This window comes from Mesocricetus auratus, unplaced genomic scaffold, assembly GCF_017639785.1.
Source record: "Mesocricetus auratus isolate SY011 unplaced genomic scaffold, BCM_Maur_2.0 Super-Scaffold_100030, whole genome shotgun sequence".
Taxonomy (NCBI): domain Eukaryota; kingdom Metazoa; phylum Chordata; class Mammalia; order Rodentia; family Cricetidae; genus Mesocricetus; species Mesocricetus auratus.
Window position 1 is genome coordinate 469223 of NW_024429211.1, and position 19081 is coordinate 488303.

Sequence of the window (19081 nt, forward strand, 5' to 3'; positions counted from 1 at the left end):
TTTATTTATCTTTAGATTTATTTACTTTTGATTTATTTATATCATCATTAGATTAAAAGTGAAGTATAAACGATTGAGTCTCATGGTATCCTTCTGACTCCACACTTTTCCCCAGTATTCTCTCTGACACGGAAATCATGCTCAGCCATTGACCAATCAGCTTTTGATTTACAATGAGAGCATCACATGTTCAGTGTATAGAAATATCAATCCAACTCAACAAATAAGGGAAGCAAAGTTGAATGCAGGAGCACACATTACATAAAGAATATTTACATGATTGTTTGACTCTACAGTGCTTTGGGGTTTAGTAGTCTAGTCATGGATAGTACAAATATGTAATGGCATATCTCTAAGGTAAAGCTATCTTGGCAGTTTTATCTGTAGAAGAAATTACTGTATAGTTGCCCTTTTCTCTTTCATATTCTGTGTCAGGAATTATGATTGGGTGGATGTTAGATTCGGGGCTGGCCCATCTGGGGCATAGCTTCCAGTGAACAGTTGAAAAAGAAATATGGATATTAGTACTGTTAATGAGAGATATATTCCAGTGCGACTTGGCAGGGTGAGAGTCTAGGTGTGAGCTGTGCACTGTAGCATATATGGATATAAGCGTGGGATTTTGTGCTTTGACATAGTGAGCAAACTGGATAAAAGAGGAGAAATATTGGCGCTGTATATTTTGCTTTTTGTGTGAGAGTATGAAAAAAGAGCACAAATTATAGCAATGATATAGAACAGTGCCAGGGATTCCAAAATTGCAACCCGTGGGAAGAAATATGTAGTAAATAGAAAGTACATGGTATGTAAAAACAAACAGTTACCATATGAGTACTGTCTTTGCTACAAAGGAAAATCTATGAGACAACATTTAGGCGTAGGCATTACTTTAGATCAGATGTGTGCTGCAATGGTAATCAAAGATAATTCAACATAGATAATTGTGGTGCTATGCTCAAGCTTTAACAAGAAAATGATACTCTCACAGGCTGACTTGTGTAGCTATGCTACAAGGGGGAACCCAAGATCAGTCTTCGGGCTGTGGAAGCCTAGAAAATGAGAAACATAAGTATTTATTCTCCACTGAGACACAGAATGCATAAACTGTTGTAGTACAATCCACATCATTCTCTGATAAACTGGTTCGTGTAGCTATTAGAGATACATATCCATCAACAGTGAATTCCCCAGGGAGGTCAGAATCTAAAGGACAGAAGAGGTAGAGCAAGAAATTCTGAGGGAACTAAGTGTGAAGATAATAATTTATGCTCTGTTCACAGCATGGGCTTTGAGACTGCCATGGACACTTAGTGGCTTTACTGACATTATGTTCAGCAAGGTCTTTGGAATATCAAACGTCCTTTGCATTTTTAAGTGACATAGACCAGCATGTAAAGAGTGTCTATAAAGCGGTATTGCATCTTGGATGATGTCATATGAAAGAACGTATGAGCAGAGGAAGAGGTCCAACTTGTGTTGTCAGAAAGAGTGTTGAAGCAGAGTTCCCATGGAAAAAACCGCTGAAACAAAGCATTAATTCATGGTAAAGAACTGGGAGGCTTTCAACACTCATTAGAACTTCACAGAGAGACTCTATGACAGAGCAACGTAGGTGAAGACAATCAAGCGTATCCTTGATGTGGGCAACGATGCTTCCAGATTAATATCTTTGCTCCTGTCTTCTGTGGAAATGTAGGCTAGGAAGAGGATGATCTCCACAGTTTGGGCTTTCATCAGCAGCAAGGTATGCTGGATGGAGAGAAAATTGCTGCTACTTCAGCCACAAAGCACACCCTTAGTCTCCCCGATGACTGGGTTATTACAAAAATGGTTTAGTCTGAATGTTCCAGTGTGATTTTTGTAAATAGAGACTGTATGTTAGTGAGAAAGCACCCTTGATTTTCCTCTTCTTTTGTTCTCATACATGTGATTCCTTAAATTTGCCCCATCAGTTCCTTTCATAGATTTTATTTAGGGAAATAATGAACAGACCTTGTTTATTATCTTGAAGACAGTGCACACACAGGTTTCATTGACTTTTTTTGTGGTGTTCTGGTCCTTGTACACGTTAGGCAAATTGTCACCCATGAAGCTATAGATGTGGTTTTTATCACATCCTTCTGTGTGACTATTATAGGTTAGAAAGGTATTCCTTCTTAATAATGCTAAAGTTATAAAGAAATGGTGCACAACTAAACATGTAATCAATAAAAAATATAAGGCAATGTATTCTGAAGTTTACATGGAACTCAGGCCTGCGATAGCGTACTTCAAATGTTCATAAATATATTCTTCAGTTAATTATCTGATACAAGTCCTCCCCTTATTTCCCTACTGCCTGGATCCTTAGGAAATTTTATTTTCTCTAGCATCTTGTGCCAGGGTAGGAACCTGTGGAAACACACCAAGGTCACCTGTTCACCAGAGGAGGCATAGTGGAACTTTATCTCCTTTTCAAGAAAAAATCTATATCTATTGCTGCACACCTTAGAAAGTATTTATTAATGCTTCAGGGATTAAATTTAAGATATATTATCTTTGTATAATTTTAAAATTATACCTTTATTTTGGTACATGAGCTGTTTTATCTTACTTAAGTACATTAAAAAATTTGACTTTACAATATAATTGCATCTTTTTACCCTTTACCTTTCTTTTTCCCAAATCCTCTTATTTTAGCTGGCTTGTTCACTTTTAAATTTATGGCCTCTTCTTATCGTTTGTTCTTACACACATATGTTCTCTCTCTCTCTCTTCCTCTCTCTCTCTGACATATAGACAAACACACACACTTCTGAATATATAAATACAAAAATCAACAGTATGTGTATACAAGAGAAAAATTAAATTTTACTGTATTATTCATTTATGAGAACATTTGAGAAACTTTTTACCTAGTACATCTTTTGGCAATTCTTTTTTATTTTATCTTATTTTTTGTTCATTTTTCCAGACAGGGTTTCTCCATGTAGCATTGGGGCCTATTCTGGCAGTTGCTCTGTAGACCAGGCTAGCCTTGAACTCACAGAGATCCGCCTGCCTCTGCCTCCTGAGTGCTGGCAATTCTTAAGACAAGTTAAGTGATTATTAGTAAATGATATTTTTGAGTGATTTATTTATCTCAAATAATTTTGTATTTATAAGAGTGTGCATTGGTACGTGCGTGCATGTGTGTGTTCATGCATGCATGTGTGCACGCATGTCTGTGTGTGTGTATGTGCGTGTGTGCGTGCGTGCGTGTGTGTGGTGTCATATTGGAGTAAGTTTTGAAATCAGGAAGTGTGGGTGGAATGCTCCTGTCTTGTTTTTTTTCGCACTACAATATCATTGACACTTGATTTCTTGTGGTTCTGTTCAAATGTTAGAATAATTTTGATCATTAGGAAAAAAAGAATATCACATATGGAGATCTGTATACCCCATGTACATAATCTCTACATTGTGAATCTTGCATTCATAATATTAAAACTTCTTGTCTAGGAATTTGGGACTTTCTCTACCTTATGTAGATCTTACTAATCATATCAAAATGATTTTTTGCTTAAGTGTATATGTTTTTCATTTTCTCATTATTTATACCTAAAAATTTTCCCTCTTATTTCAAGATCCTGATGTAAGGTCTTACAATCCTGCTCATGGTAATCTCAGACTAAAGCACAGAAGAAAAGCTTCTCCCCAACTTCTGAGAAGGCTTCCTTGAAGACATGCTCACCATACCTAGCTTGTGGTATCATGTCTTGTTTTATTTTGTAGCTTTCATATTCAATTACTAATTTCTTGAATGCAATAATCCATTACATTTTATCTTATCATGTTTTAACATGTCTGATGACTGTATTTATGTATGTGTCTTCCTATTTCTGTAGAAATAAGACATAGTTTATTTTTTGCCATAAAAACACATAATTCTCATTTTCTTCAATAACTGCCCTGACGTCAATGTCCATTACTTGTTCAGGGAAGTGGCACCTACTTGTAGTTTTCCTTTTGGGATTTGAGAAAGTACTGAACCTTTTAGGATCCTAGGAATTTCCTTCTATTTAAACTCATGAAAATCTAGTTCTATGTATGACCCGATTTGTTGAGTCTTTTCTTCTTCTTGGATTGATCTTTCTTAATAAATGTTTTCATACATTCATATAATTCTTGGTTACTTTAATCATCATTCTCTCTGTTCTCCCGTTCTTCTGGAACTGTGTTTTCTAAGTTCCCTTGTCATACTCTATACTTTATTGTACAAAATATGAGAATTTAATGCAAGACATAAACATTCATGTAATTTCCATGTAGCCATCTCTCAAACTCTTACTGTACACTCCTCAGTCCACTGTCAGATCCATTACCTCCTCATCAATTATTATTGTTATGTGTATATAAACACAAACACACATATGTATGTTAATATGTAAACACAATCTGTTGAATCCATTTGTTGTTCCTAGCTCCCCGATATTCTGTGGATATGATAACAAAATAGTAATGCAGCTAGGCTTTATAATGTTTGATGAAAGTGTTGCTAAGGATATCTATGTTCCATGGATTCACTAACCCTGTGATTTTCACTGATTTGAAATATTAAACATGGTTTACCTCTTTTAAAGAAGGACTTCGGTTAAGTTATGGATATATTAGTTATTGATGAGATATACGAGTCAATAGTACACCTTTAGTTAAATTTAGCCATGATGTTCATTGTCATTCCAAGGTACCATAACTAAATTGGACAACTGAGTAGCTTGCTTCCTCAATGGCTTTCCTAATGCCTTTCTGGTCTCTGAAAGCTAATCCTCAGGTGTCTTGATTTTTATGTAGTTCCTGTTCAAATGTCTATAGATCCATAACAAAAAATTAGTGTTTCAGCATTCATGCCTTAACTTCCACTTCTTCAAAGCAAACATGAGCAGTTGTTATAGACTATTTTCTGTGTAGTCTCCTGGACTCCATTATCAACACTTTGAAAGGAGTTTCTCCTGACTGTCTGTGATATTCTTCCTAGGTAGTCACGGCCTCCAAATTTTGTATAATCCCCTGTAAGCTACTCCTATGATTCATATGTATTAGATAATTTGGAATGCATACAAAATGATTCCTTGTCATTTTTGATCATCCTTAAGGTTTTGATTTATTCATTTTGTAAATTTACTTCTTGAATCCTCATATAACTTCTTTGATGAAATGACTATTCAGAGGGTTAGCGATGTAGTTCTCATATTTGTATTTTTAACTTTAACTTTGTAGAGTATTTTATACTATCTGAACAGTGAACTTAATCCAATGGGATGTTTAAAATACTGAATTCCCTTGATTGAGCTATCTTTTTGTCCAAAGTTATGTCAGGACTTGTGAATTTTGATTTTGATTTTGATTTCATTCTTTGTCTGTCATTGTGTGGTGGTTGGTGTTTTATATGTTATCAATTTGTTAGGATCTGTGATCCAAACGAGACATTATATAGGAAAATTTATGTAATAGAGGGAAGGTTTTGAACACATAAGTGGAGATATCTTGCAGGACATGGGACTTGTATGTAGATTGCCATTTCTTCTTAGGCTCCTCCCACACATTACCCGATTGGCAAATATTGCCCCTGCAAAGTCCTGTATTTGTGTCTTCATACCTGTTTGAGTTTATGGTACATTTTATAAAATTTACATTTGGTGTTAATTGCAATACTCCCTCTTTTTTTTAGTCAATTCTGTCCCCAACTTAATTTTTTTATTAGTACTGTGTTAACTAATTCAAAATGTGTTGTCTTTGCTAAGTTTTCATATTTATTTATGTATTAGCATATGGGAAATTTATATGGATTTTGTGGAGCAACAACATGCCAGGGCATTAGCGTGTAAGCCACAGCCTCGTGGAAATACATAGATTGGTAGAAATGGGTTAACAATTAAGACAGAACTAGCCATCAGCTAAAAGTTTTCATAATTAATATTGCGTCTTTGTGTTTATTTGGGGTGACAAGTATCGTGTGACTTGGGGAGACAACAAAACTTTCATCTATACCTTATGATGTTTAAATCAGTTTTTGAATAGAGAAAATACTAATACATCTTCACTATGGATGTTATACTTTAAATCTCTGAATATCTTTGAAAAGTATTAACTTCTTTAAAACCGAGTTGCAACATTTAAAATATAAATGCATGTTATTAATAATCTTAAATTTATTTTTAGCATTAAGAATACTCACATTCATTTCTCCATGTGTTGTATCTTAATTTTTGTCGTTTATCTCTGACACAGATTCTAAACATTCTGCTTAGTGTGACACTTCAACCAGTAAAGCTGTGTTTCCTCTCTGCATCCCCAGAAGCTGACACTGGAGAAGTCCATTTCCCTGTGTTTATGGTATTGTAAAACCACTTGTTTCCTGATTTTTTAATTGTAATTGCTCATGTAAATAAATAGATTCCATCTTATTTTTTCTTTTATGTTATATTCTGGAATTTGCACATTATTAGACCTAAGTACATTTTTGGTTTCTAAGTCCTTTACTTTACACAGAGTTATGCCCTTTCACAAAAACTGTGAAAATCTGGTTTACGTTTGGCAACAGATATATAAGAAACAGAAGTATGTAGCATTTATTTTCCACAATAACTCTTTAGAGGAAACCTTCAAGGATATGTGAAACAGAGATGACAAGGGTGAATATTCTTGATTATTACTATCCCTTAAAGATGTACAGATGTGCTATTTCCATATATAATCCATTACATTTTCAATATGCTGGAGGGTTTTGTTTTGATTATTAATTATTATTTTGTCCAGTTTGTTGTCATTGTGCATGCGGATTTATGATTTTCTTGCCTTTCGCAGCTTTAACTATTTTATTATCAAATAGTGCCCAAGAATTAAGTATTAGCACAAACTTTTTAAAACTATTACCTGTATTCCCAAGGGAAAATTTCCTGCATAGTCAGAAAATGAAACAGAGCCACAAAAAGATTAGGAGCCCATGGAAACACAGCAGTGTAGCCCATCCACCAGATGGGTGCATAGGGGAGTTTTATCTCCTTTTCAATAACATTTTTGCTGAACATCTTAGAGAGTATTGTTTTCTATTAAGGTTTCAGAGATGAATTTTAGGATATAAGATATTTGTATAATTAAAAATTATACCCTTGAGGTCTAATACTTGTGTTTATTTCACTATATATATTTAACTGCTATTACAATATAATTTCATCATTTTTCCATTTTCCTGCTTCATTACCAGTCTCTCATATAATACTCTTTGGTTACTTTTAATTTATGGTTTCTATGTTATTGCTCTTCCAATCACATACAAACAAAAGCACACAAATACGCACACACACACACAATTCATAAAACATGTGTTATATAATTGAACTATATGTGTTATGTAAATGAAAATACAGGCTTACAATGTTCTTCATTTATTACAGAACTATTGAGAAAAACATTACCCTGTATATCTTTGGGAAATTTATAAGACAATTTAAATTATTAATAGCAAATGAATTTTTTGAATGCTTAGCTCATATCAAATACTTTTGTATTAATAACAATTTGTGTGTTTGTATCTGTGTGTGTATATGTGTGTGTGTGAGCTGTCTAATTGAACTAAATATTGAAAATATGAAGTGAATAGAATGCTCATACAATGATCTTATTTTCACAACAAATTCAAGAAAACAGGATTTCTAGTGGTTATGTACAAATTTATAATGCTTTTGGTTATTATGAGAAATGAGTAACACATACGGAGTTATGTATGCCCACTGCAGTTAATCTCCACATTGCTTGTGAATGCTGCATTCCCAGTAATACTGAAACTATTTGTCTAGGATTGGGGAAGATCTCATGTAGATCTTCTAATTAATTGCACCTGATTAACACGTGTTTAGTATTTATTCCTAAACATTTCCCCTTTTATTTAAAGATCCTGTAATGTCTCACAAACCTGCTTATGATAATCTCAGAGTCAATCACAGAGGAAGTGCAACTCCCCAACTTCTGAGAAGCTTCTATTGAAGATACAGTCGCCACAAATAGTTGGTGGTATTATAAATCTTGAATTTTCCATTTCATTGCAATTATTAATTTCTATTTTGTAAAATTCAATTACATTTTATGTTTCTTGTGTTAGCATGTTTTTGCTATATTTTCAAATATATTTGTTATATGTATGTATTATTATTTCCTTTGAAGTCATACATGATGTACTTTGCAACTAGACAGTTTATGGTTCTTGTCCTTGGAACACCTACTGCTCATTTTCTCCAGTAAATGCTCTGAGGACAATACCCAGAAAATGATCAGTGAAGTGCCATCCACTTAAAACTTTTCAGTTTCTAGTGTTTGAAAGTATAATGAACCTTTTATGAGTCTATATATTCCTTTTCATTTAAATTCATAAAATTCCAGTTGTATGCATGGACCTGATGTTTTGAGTCTTTTCTTCTTTTTGGATTAAACTTTCTTTAAAAATGATTTAACATTTTCTTGCATTTGTATGTGTTTTGGTCATTTTCATCCCAATTCCTCTATCTCACTCCAGCCTTTGGCACAGAATGTACTATCTAGCTCTCGTTGCTGTGTTCTTTTTTTTAATATTAAAATTTATTTTTAAATTTAAATTCAAATTAGAAACAAGGTTTCTTCAAATGTCAATCTCACGCCCCTCTCCCTTTCCCTCCTCTCCTCCCACCCCCCTCCCACCACCCACCCAATACCCCATCCTTTCCCCAGGGAGGAAGAGTTCTTCCATGGAGGAGTCCATAGTCTGTCATTTCATCCAGGACAGGGCCTAGAACCTCCCCCAAGATTCCAGGGTGAGAGTGCATCTCTCATTGTGGGATGGGCAACCAATGTCCATTTGTATGCCAGAAATAAATACTGGTCAACTACCAAAGGCCCCATAGATTGCTTAGGCCTCCTCACTGACACCCCCATTCAGGGGGTCTTGATCAGCCCCATGCTGGATTCCCAGGAATCAGCCTGGGATTCAAGAGTTAACCCTTGTCAGGTCAGCTGTTTCTAGGGGTTGAACCAGCCCAGTCTTAATCCCTTTGGTCATCAGTCCTTCCTCTCTGTTACTGGCTTTCTTGAGTTCAGCTCGGTGCTTAGCCGTGGGAGTCTGCCTCTGTCTCCATCAGCAATTAAATGAAGGTTCTGTTTCCCTGACTCTCCAGCCATGGGATTGTAGGCTGTCACTCCCCAGATCTATGTCTAAAATCCATATATGAGAGAATACATGCCATGTTTCTCTTTTTGTGACTGGGTTACCTCACTCAGGATGGTTTCTTCTAGTGTCATCCATTTGCCTGCAAATCTCAGGATTCCATTGTTTTTTTCTGCTGAATAGTACTCCATTTTGTAAATGTACCACATTTTCTCTATCCACTCTTCGGTTGATGGGCATCTAGGTTGCTTCCAAGTTCTGACTATTACAAATAATACTGCTATGAACATAGTGGAACAGACATCCTTGTTGTATGAATGGGCATCTTTTGGATATATGCCTAAGAGTGGAATTTCTGGGTCTTGTGGTAGGTTTATTCCCATTTCTTGGGCAAATCTCTATACTGATTTCCAAAGTGGCTGAACAAGCAGGCACTCCCACCAGCAATGGAGGAGTGTTCCCCTTTTACCACATCCTCTCCTGCATAAATTGTTGGTGTTTTTGATTTAGCCATTCTGACAGGAGTGAGATGCTATCTAAGAGTTGTCTTAATTTGCATTTCCCGGATGGCTAAGGATGTTGAGCACTTTCTCAAGTGATTCTCAGCCATTTTAGACTCCTCTATTGAAAATTCTCCATTTAGTTCTGCAGCCCACTTTTAAATTGGATCCTTTGGTGATTTGGAGACTTGCTTCTTGAGTTCTTTGTAAATTTTGGAGATTAACCTTTTGTCAGATGTGGGGTTAGTTAATATTTTTTCCCATTCTGTGGATTGCCTTTTTGTCTTGCTGACTGTGTCCTTTGCCTTACAGAAGCTTCTCAGTTTCAGGAGGTCCCATCTATTAATTGTGGATCTCACTGTCTGTGCTACTGGTGGTATGTTCAGGAAGCTGTGTGCTGTACCAATTGATTCAAGGGTACCACCCACTTTCTCTTCTAAGAGGTTCAGTGTGGCTAGATTTATGTTGAGGTCTTTGATCCATTTGGACTTAGGTTTTGTGCATGGAGATAGACATGGATCGATCCGCAGTCCTCTACATGCCAGCCTCCAGTTATGCCAGCACCATTTGTTGAAGATGCTTTCTTTATTCCATTGTATATTTTTAGCTTCTTTGTCAAAGATCAGATGTTTATACGTGTGTGGGTTAATATCAAGGTTTTCAATTAGATTCCATTGGTCTACCTGTCTGTTTTTGTGCCAATACCAAGCTGTTTTCAGGACTATAGCTCTATATTAGAGCTTGAAGTCAGGGATCGTGATGCCTCCGGACGTTGACTTGTTGAACAGGGTTGTTTTGTCTATTCTGGGTCTTTTGTTTTTCCATACAAAATTGATTATTGTTCTTTCAAGGTCTGTGAAGAATTGTGCTGGGATTTTAATGGGGTTTGTATTGAATCTGTAGATTGCTTTTGGCAAGATTGCCATTTTTACTACATTGATCCTACTTATCCAAGAGCATGGGAGATCTTTCCATTTTCTGAGGGCTTCTTTAATTTCTTTCTTTAAAGATCAAAGTTCTTGTCATACAAATCTTTCACTTGTTTGGTTAGCTTTACCCCAAGGTATTTTATGTTGTTTGTGGCAATTGTAAAGGGTGATGTTTCTCTGATTTCTTTCTCAGCCCTTTTATCATCTGTATATAGTAGGGCTACTGATTTTCTTGAGTTGATCTTGTATCCTGCCACTTTGCTGAAGGTTTTAGTCAGCTGTAAGAGTTCCCTGGTAGAGTTCTTTGGGACATTTATGTAAACTATCATATCATCTGCAAATAGTGAAAGCTTGACCTCTTCCTTCCCAATTTGTATACCTTTGATTCCCTTTTGGTGTCATATGGCTCTGGCTAGAAATTCAAGTACAATATTGAAAAGGTATGGAGAGAGTGGACAACCTTGTCTTGTTCCTGATTTTAGAGGAATTGTGTTGAGTTTCTGTCCATTTAGTTGGCTGTTGGTTTACTGTATATAGTTTTTATTATGTTTAAGTATTTCCCTGTTATCCCAGATCTCTCCAAGACCTTTATCATGAAGGGGTGTTGGATTTTGTCAAGGCTTTTTCAGCATCTACTGAGATGATCATGTGATTTTTGTTTTTCAGCTTGTTTATATGGTGGATTACATTGATGGATTTTCATATGTTGATCCATCCCTGCATCCCTGGGATGAAACCTACTTTATGTGGTGAATGATTGTTTGATGTGTTCTTTGATCCGATTTGCCAGTATTTTATTGAGTATTTTTGCATCAATATTCATGAGGGATATTGGTCTGAAGTTTTCTTTCTTAGTTGTGTCTTTGTGTGGCTTGGGGATCAAGGTTATTAAAGCCTCTTAGAAAGAGTTTGGCAAAGACCCTTCTGCTTCTATTGAATAGAATACTTTGACAAGAATTGGTTCAAGTTGTTCTTTGAATAACAGCCTCTGCCTATTATGTGCTGACGTTAAAGGCAAAAATCACCACTCCCTGACTTTAATAGGAAACTATTAATCTCTGAAGAGCTTTGAGAATCATTGACGTTTTCATATTTATATTTTTTATTTGTTTATTGCCTTCTCAAAGTCAATAAATTGTGATACTAAAACTGTAATTGCATGTTATTTGTACTCTTAAACACATGTTCATATCTTTAAGAAAACTGACATTTATTCCTATGATGTTCATTAATTTATATCACTTTTTTCTGATACAGAGTCTGACTGTGCTGTTTAATGAAGTTGCATTCAAAAACTACAACCATGCTTCCTTTCTGCATCTTGAGAAACTGACATTGGAGGAGACCTCTTCCCTGAGCTTATGGTATTGTAAAACCAACTGCTTCCACATTTCATTTGGATTGTGGATTACTCATGTAGACATTTAGATTGAACTTTATGTCTAATTATATTTTGGAATTTGCTGAAGATATTAGAGATAAGTACATTTCTTGATTACTGAGTTCTTCATTTACACCAGGTTAGGTCTTTTCAAAAAGGCAGCAAAAATATAGTTTGTATTCAGAAGTCATGTCTTCTAAAGATCTGCACATGTGCTACTTCCATACATAACAATGTCATACTTTCTATATGTTGGAGAGTTTTATTTTGATTATTAACCCATATATCACAAAGATTATGGTATGGATTCTACCTCTGAAGAGGCAACCAGACACACAAACATACAGGCTATCACACTTGTCACAGAGGAATATGACAGAGAGTGGTAATACTAATATTTAAGGAACACATACAATACACAAACCTACTGTGACTTTAGTGGTATGGAGGATGCATTGACTAGCTGTGTATTAGATCACAGTTCGTTCTCATTGACAAGCATAAGATTCATGAACTTCTACAACCCTGGTGAGGCCCACCCAGGGGACCCATATACAAAGAATTTTCAGATAGCAGCTTGTCATTTATGTGCTGTTACAGCCATTCTGCTTGAGAATAAGATATGAGCAGAATATCCAGTTGTAATCAATATTCTTTGAGGTTATGATTTTCAATAATTTTGTTAATCAGGAAACACTAAAAATGGTTTCTGTTTCTAAGCCCAAGAGATGAGTTGGTAGGAGATCTGGTTCAGCTTGAAACATTAAAGTATATCAGGACGCCATGTGTTCTGTTACAAGTACAGCGTAGGTGGTCTGTTTAAAAACCAATCCTGGCATTTCAAGACAGTGAGAGGTAGATGTTTAACAAGATTTCCCAAGATTCGACTCCAGTATCTGCTGCTGCCCCTTAAGCCTTCTTAAACACTGATACGGCTGCTGCCCTTTTTCTGCTACTTCCAGAAATATTCTTGCCAGTAGTGGCAGCAGTGGAAGTCAGTTACCTGCTTCTTGCTCTATCTCAAGAAGCTCCAGATGGCGTCTTCCGGGGGCAACGCTTCCGACAGCACAGAATCAACGAAACGTATGCATTCCCACCAAGGCTTAGCAGAGTTGGCCCATCGCGAATATCAGGCAGGAGATTTCGAGGCTGCTGAGAGACACTGCATGCAGCTCTGGAGGCAACAGCCTGATAATACTGGTGCCCTTTTATTACTGTCATCTATACATTTCCAATGTCGAAGGCTGGACAGATCTGCTCACTTTAGCACCATGGCAATTAAACAGAATCCCCTTCTAGCAGAAGCCTATTCGAATTTGGGGAATGTGTACAAGGAAAGAGGGCAGTTGCAAGAAGCAATTGAGCATTATCGACATGCTTTACGTCTCAAGCCTGATTTCACTGATGGCTATATTAACCTGGCAGCAGCCTTGGTAGCAGCAGGTGACATGGAAGGAGCAGTACAAGCTTCTGTCTCTGCTCTTCAGTTCAATCCTGATTTGTACTGTGTTCGCAGTGACCTGGGGACCCTGTTCAAAGCCCTGGGTCGCTTGGAAGAAGCCAAGGCATGTTATTTGAAAGCAATTGAGATGCAACCAAACTTTGCAGTAGCTTGGAGTAACCTCGGCTATGTTTTCAACGCACAAGGGGAGGTTTGGCTGGCAATCCATCACTTTGAAAAGGCTGTCACCCTTGACCCAAATTTTCTAGATGCTCATATCAATTTAGGAAATGTCTTGAAAGAAGCACGCATTTTTGACAGAGCTGTTGCAGCTTATCTTCGCGCCTTAAGTTTGAGCCCGAATCATGCGGTGGTGCATGGCAACCTGGCTTGTGTGTACTATGAGCAAGGCCTAATCGACTTGGCTATCGATACCTCCAGGCGAGCTATAGAACTGCAGCCGCATTTCCCCGATGCTTACTGCAACCTAGCAAATGCTCTCAAAGAGAAGGGCAGTGTTGCTGAAGCAGAAGATTGTTATAACACAGCTCTTCGTCTGTGTCCTACCCATGCAGACTCTCTGAATAACCTCGCCAATATCAAACGGGAACAGGGCAATACCGAAGAGGCTGTCCGCCTATATCGCAGAGCATTAGAAATCTTCCCAGAGTTTGCTGCTGCACATTCCAATTTAGCAAGTGTGCTGCAACAGCAGGGCAAGCTGCAGGAAGCACTGACGCATTATAAGGAAGCCATCAGAATCAGTCCTACATTTGCCGATGCTTACTCTAATATGGGAAACACTCTAAGGGAGATGCAGGATGTTCAGGGAGCTTTGCAGTGTTATACTCGTGCCATTCAGATTAATCCTGCCTTTGCAGATGCACACAGAAATCTGGCTTCTGTTCACAAGGATTCAGGGAATATCCCAGAAGCAATAGCTTCTTACCGCACAGCTCTGAAACTTAAGCCTGACTTTCCTGATGCCTATTGTAACTTGGCTCATTGCTTGCAGATTGTCTGTGACTGGACAGACTATGATGAGCGAATGAAGAAATTGGTTAGTATTGTGGCCGATCAGCTAGAGAAGAATAGGCTGCCTTCTGTACATCCTCATCACAGCATGTTGTATCCTCTTTCCCACGGCTTCAGGAAGGCTATTGCAGAGAGGTATGGGAATCTCTGCATGGATAAGATTACTGTCCTTCATAAACCACCATATAAACACCCAAAGGATCTGAAACTCAGTGATGGACGATTGCGTGTAGGATATGTGAGTTCTGACTTTGGGAATCACCCTACTTCTCACCTTATGCAGTCTATTCCAGGCATGCACAATCCTGATAAGTTTGAGGTATTCTGCTATGCTCTGAGCCCAGATGACGGAACAAACTTCCGAGTGAAGGTGATGGCAGAAGCCAATCATTTCATCGATCTTTCTCAGATTCCATGCAGTGGAAAAGCAGCTGACCGAATCCACCAGGATGGAATTCACATCCTTGTAAATATGAATGGGTATACCAAGGGTGCTCGTAATGAGCTGTTCGCTCTCAGGCCAGCTCCTATTCAGGCGATGTGGCTTGGATACCCTGGGACTAGTGGTGCACTCTTCATGGATTATATCATCACTGATCAGGAAACTTCCCCAGCTGAAGTTGCAGAGCAGTATTCTGAGAAACTGGCTTACATGCCCCATACGTTTTTCATTGGCGATCATGTTAACATGTTCCCTCAACTGAAGAAAAAAGCAGTCATTGATTTTAAATCCAATGGGCACATTTATGACAATCGCATAGTTCTGAATGGCATCGATCTCAAAGCATTTCTTGATAGTCTACCAGATGTGAAGATTGTCAAGATGAAATGTCCTGATGGAGGTGACAATGGAGACAGCAGTAACACAGCTCTTGATATGCCTGTCATTCCCATGAGCACGATTGCAGAAGCAGTTATTGAAATGGTTAACAGAGGACAGATTCAGATAACAATTAATGGATTCAGTATTAGCAATGGACTGGCAACTACACAGATCAGTAATAAGGCTGCAACTGGAGAGGAGGTTCCCCGTACCATTATTGTAACCACCCGTTCCCAGTATGGGCTACCAGAAGATGCCATTGTGTACTGTAACTTTAATCAGTTATATAAAATTGACCCTTCTACCCTGCAGATGTGGGCAAATATTCTGAAGCGTGTACCTAATAGCGTGCTTTGGCTGTTGCGTTTTCCAGCAGCAGGAGAACCCAATATTCAACAATATGCGCAAAATATGGGCCTTCCCCAGAACCGTATAATTTTTTCACCCGTGGCTCCTAAAGAGGAGCATGTCAGGAGAGGTCAGCTGGCTGATATCTGCCTGGACACTCCCTTGTGTAATGGGCACACTACAGGGATGGATGTTCTCTGGGCAGGAACACCCATGGTGACTATGCCAGGAGAGACACTTGCCTCTCGGGTTGCAGCCTCTCAGCTCACTTGCCTAGGATGTCTTGAACTCATTGCTAAAAGCAGACAAGAATATGAAGACATAGCTGTGAAATTGGGAACTGATCTGGAATACCTGAGTAAAATCCGTGGCAAAGTCTGGAAACAGAGACTATGCAGCCCTCTGTTCAACACCATACAATACACAATGGAATTAGAGCGACTCTATCTGCAGATGTGGGAGCATTATGCAGCTGGCAACAAACCTGTCCACATGATGAAGCCTGCTAAAGTCACTGCGACAGTCTGAAAAAAGACTGTGCACAGGACAATTACCCCTGTACCTGAGCCTTGACCTTCTGTGGGAAAGGGAACTATATAACATGCCTTGTGCTTGTCTGTACAGTACCGTGTAGCAGATCGGTGATATATAACGATAATACAGTTGCACAGCTAGGCTTGCTTCCTGCTTGATAGGGAGACACAAGAGCTAAGAAACTGCGATTTCACAAGGAATCTCTGTAGAGTTTTGCAGCAAGCATTGTGCGGAGGTCTGGATGGTCTGGTCTCCCTTGGTATTCCATGGGATTCTTAATGTGTGTGGAGGGTGACAGAGATTGTCCAGCTCTTTTGTGATTCCATGGATTGCTTGAGTCTTCTGATCCTTGTTTTCCGTATATTTTGGGTATTGGAAGTTTTAAAAATGTTTGCTTTCAGTTATTTTTAAACTCATGTGAAGTGATTTTGATTCTTGGAAGACAAGGTTTTAAACTAAGATTTCGCTTCCTGTTTTAGTGTCTGAAGTCAGCCATGGTAACAGTGACCCTGCTGCTGTATTCTTTTTATAAGTTTTTTAAACCACTTGAGGCTATATCAGGCATTTTAGTGTCTGACTTAATGCTTGCTGCTTTCAGTGCTTTTTTGTTGATTTAGTGACTCAAGGTTTTTCAATCTCTTTCCTATTTCTTTTCCACAACCTCCCTTTAGAAATTCTCCTGTTACTGCTAACAAAACCAAGTGTTGTTTCAAACATCAGAGAGTGTTTCTCTTAAACACACCATCTGGTGCCAAATATAAATTGTAAGGGTTGAATATTAATAATAATGGGCAGAGTTGTGGTACTGTGATTGTTTGTAATGTAGATCATTTTTTGTCTAATTTTTACCTATTTCACTAGTGTTTAAGCCCTTGTCTGCCCCTCTATGCTCCTTCCAAAGGTGATAGTGTGATCCGATGTTTACTGTCCTTTTTCAAGTTTGTTGTTTTTTTTAAAGTGAGTCCTGTTCTTCCTATTTGTTTCAGAAGAAATGAAATCCCAGGTATGTATATGTATTCAAATATTTGATTAGTAAGTTGCTGTTATCTCTAGTACATTAAATAATGTTCACCGACAGATTTAGAGGTAAAAGCTCTGCAGGACCATCTCTATACATGCAGTTAGTTTTCAAAGTGTTTTAGTGTATATGTTCTGGACATAATCTCTAAGTCTATGGATTCAGTCATGGTAGTACTGAATTTATGTCCCTACTTGGTTTATAGTACAAGTTAGACTTTATGTATCCTCCTGGAGCTTGAATTCTTGGTGATAAAAATGCGTTTCAATAAATGCTTGAGGCTTAAACAAACAAGCTAACACATGACTATGTTTTTCTGCTTTGCTTACTGTACTTAGACTCTCTAGTCCATATTGAGAAAGGATCCTTCATTGTGGGAAGGGGTCCCCAAAGTGCATTTGTTATTCTGAAATCTCATAGACTGCCTGAGTGTCCTCACTGACACAAGCATTTAGGGGGTCTGGATCAGTCCTATGCTGGCCTGTCAACCATCAGTCTGGGGTTCAAGAGCTCACCCTTGTTCAGGTTAGCTGTTTCTCTGGGATTCACCAGCCCAGTCTTGAACACTTTTCTCATCACTCCTCCCTCTGTGTCAATTGGTTCTCGGGGTTCAGTTCAGTGTTTATCTGTGCGTGTCTGCCTCTGCTTCTGTCTCTCACCGGATGGAAGTTCAAGATGATATGTAAGATAGTCATCAAAATTATTATTAGGGAGGGGCATTTAAAGTAGTCTCACCACTTCTGCTTAGTTTGCCAGTTGATGTCATCCTTCTAATTATCTGGAGTCCTCACTAGTGCCATATCAACCCTCAAACCTTGAATGGCTCCCTCTATTATGGTATCTCTCATTCTGCTTCCTCTAGTCTTCCCTCAACTCAAATTACCTGCTTAACCATGTCCTCCTCTCCCTTGATTTCTTAATTTATTTTTAACTGAGTAAATATCAGATAAAAGTTGCCAGCATGGTTACAGGTAAACTGATTTTCAGAATTCACTGAACTACTAAATGTGGGCTTGGATAATAGAATTCTAGTGTGGCTAAATCTGTGGCCATTTTACATAGCACGTAATTCCCCCTATAAGGATGAACGTTTTTCTGGCATGAAAAGTAGCCACTCTGGTTGAAGCTATGCTTATTGTAACAGGCTTTCACTCCAGGTAACATGTCTGTAAAAGCTTTAATACCGATAGTTGTAGATATTACTAGAAACTAATTTATGTTTTTTTGCTATTATTCACTGCTTTATTTGAAAAAGTAAAACATTTCAATCATGCTTCAGAAAATAAAACAAAACAAAAAACAAAAATCCTTAGAATATACAAAGAACAAATAAACAAGGCAGCATTATGTGCAACCTTTACATTTCATCAAACAGTTTGTAGTGAGGCTTTATATTTCCAGTGTATGTTAGAATTTATTTACTATAGTTAAGTTCTTGACAAGTCTTTATTACAGCATATATATTCATGAAATCCTGATTTTCTCTCTCTTCAGTGGATATATCATGCTCAGTAAGAACAAGGGAGAAAATTTTATAAGCATACTTTACCTTAAAATGAGTAAAATATTTTTTGTGCCTCCTCTTCTGATCATGGTTTCTCCTGCATCTCATAGGTTCTGTCCACCTCCTCACCCAATTAACTCCAAACATTTTTAGTTACTCTCTTTAGAAAATTCATAGGCAAACAAATAATTTAAACAATACATGATAGTATAGAAACAGAAATAGAAAAATCAATGGAAAAACAACTGAAAAATTGATCTATATTCAGAGACAAATGAAATCACAGAACACCCTTAAAATAATATAAGCAACACCACAGTAATAATAAAAAAGTAAAAGAAAGCAAATCAAAACTACCAAGACCAATCTGAGAAACAAAAAAAAGGAATGTATGTACATATAATTTTGTGGAAA

At 37.5% G+C, this 19081-nt stretch overlaps 1 protein-coding gene across 6 annotated transcripts in view; it reads left to right on the forward strand.

Annotated features, from left to right (window-relative positions):
• LOC101843738 (UDP-N-acetylglucosamine--peptide N-acetylglucosaminyltransferase 110 kDa subunit) overlaps nt 1-17454 on the forward strand; it is a 31429-nt gene extending 13975 nt beyond the window's left edge. For 2 of the 6 annotated variants that reach the window (XM_040733317.1, XM_040733321.1), the window contains 5 exons: nt 3606-3727; nt 6250-6354; nt 7913-8028; nt 11841-11947; nt 12927-17454. In XM_040733317.1, the coding sequence (XP_040589251.1) occupies nt 12999-16139 (3141 nt within the window). In that variant the 5' untranslated portion in view covers nt 3606-3727; nt 6250-6354; nt 7913-8028; nt 11841-11947; nt 12927-12998 and the 3' untranslated portion in view covers nt 16140-17454. Of the gene's footprint in view, nt 1-3605; nt 3728-6249; nt 6355-7912; nt 8032-11840; nt 11948-12926 lie in introns of all 6 variants that reach the window. The other 4 variants (XM_040733319.1, XM_040733322.1, XM_040733318.1 and 1 more) reach the window with 3 other exon arrangements.
• Nucleotides 17455-19081: the final 1627 nt, after the last annotated feature.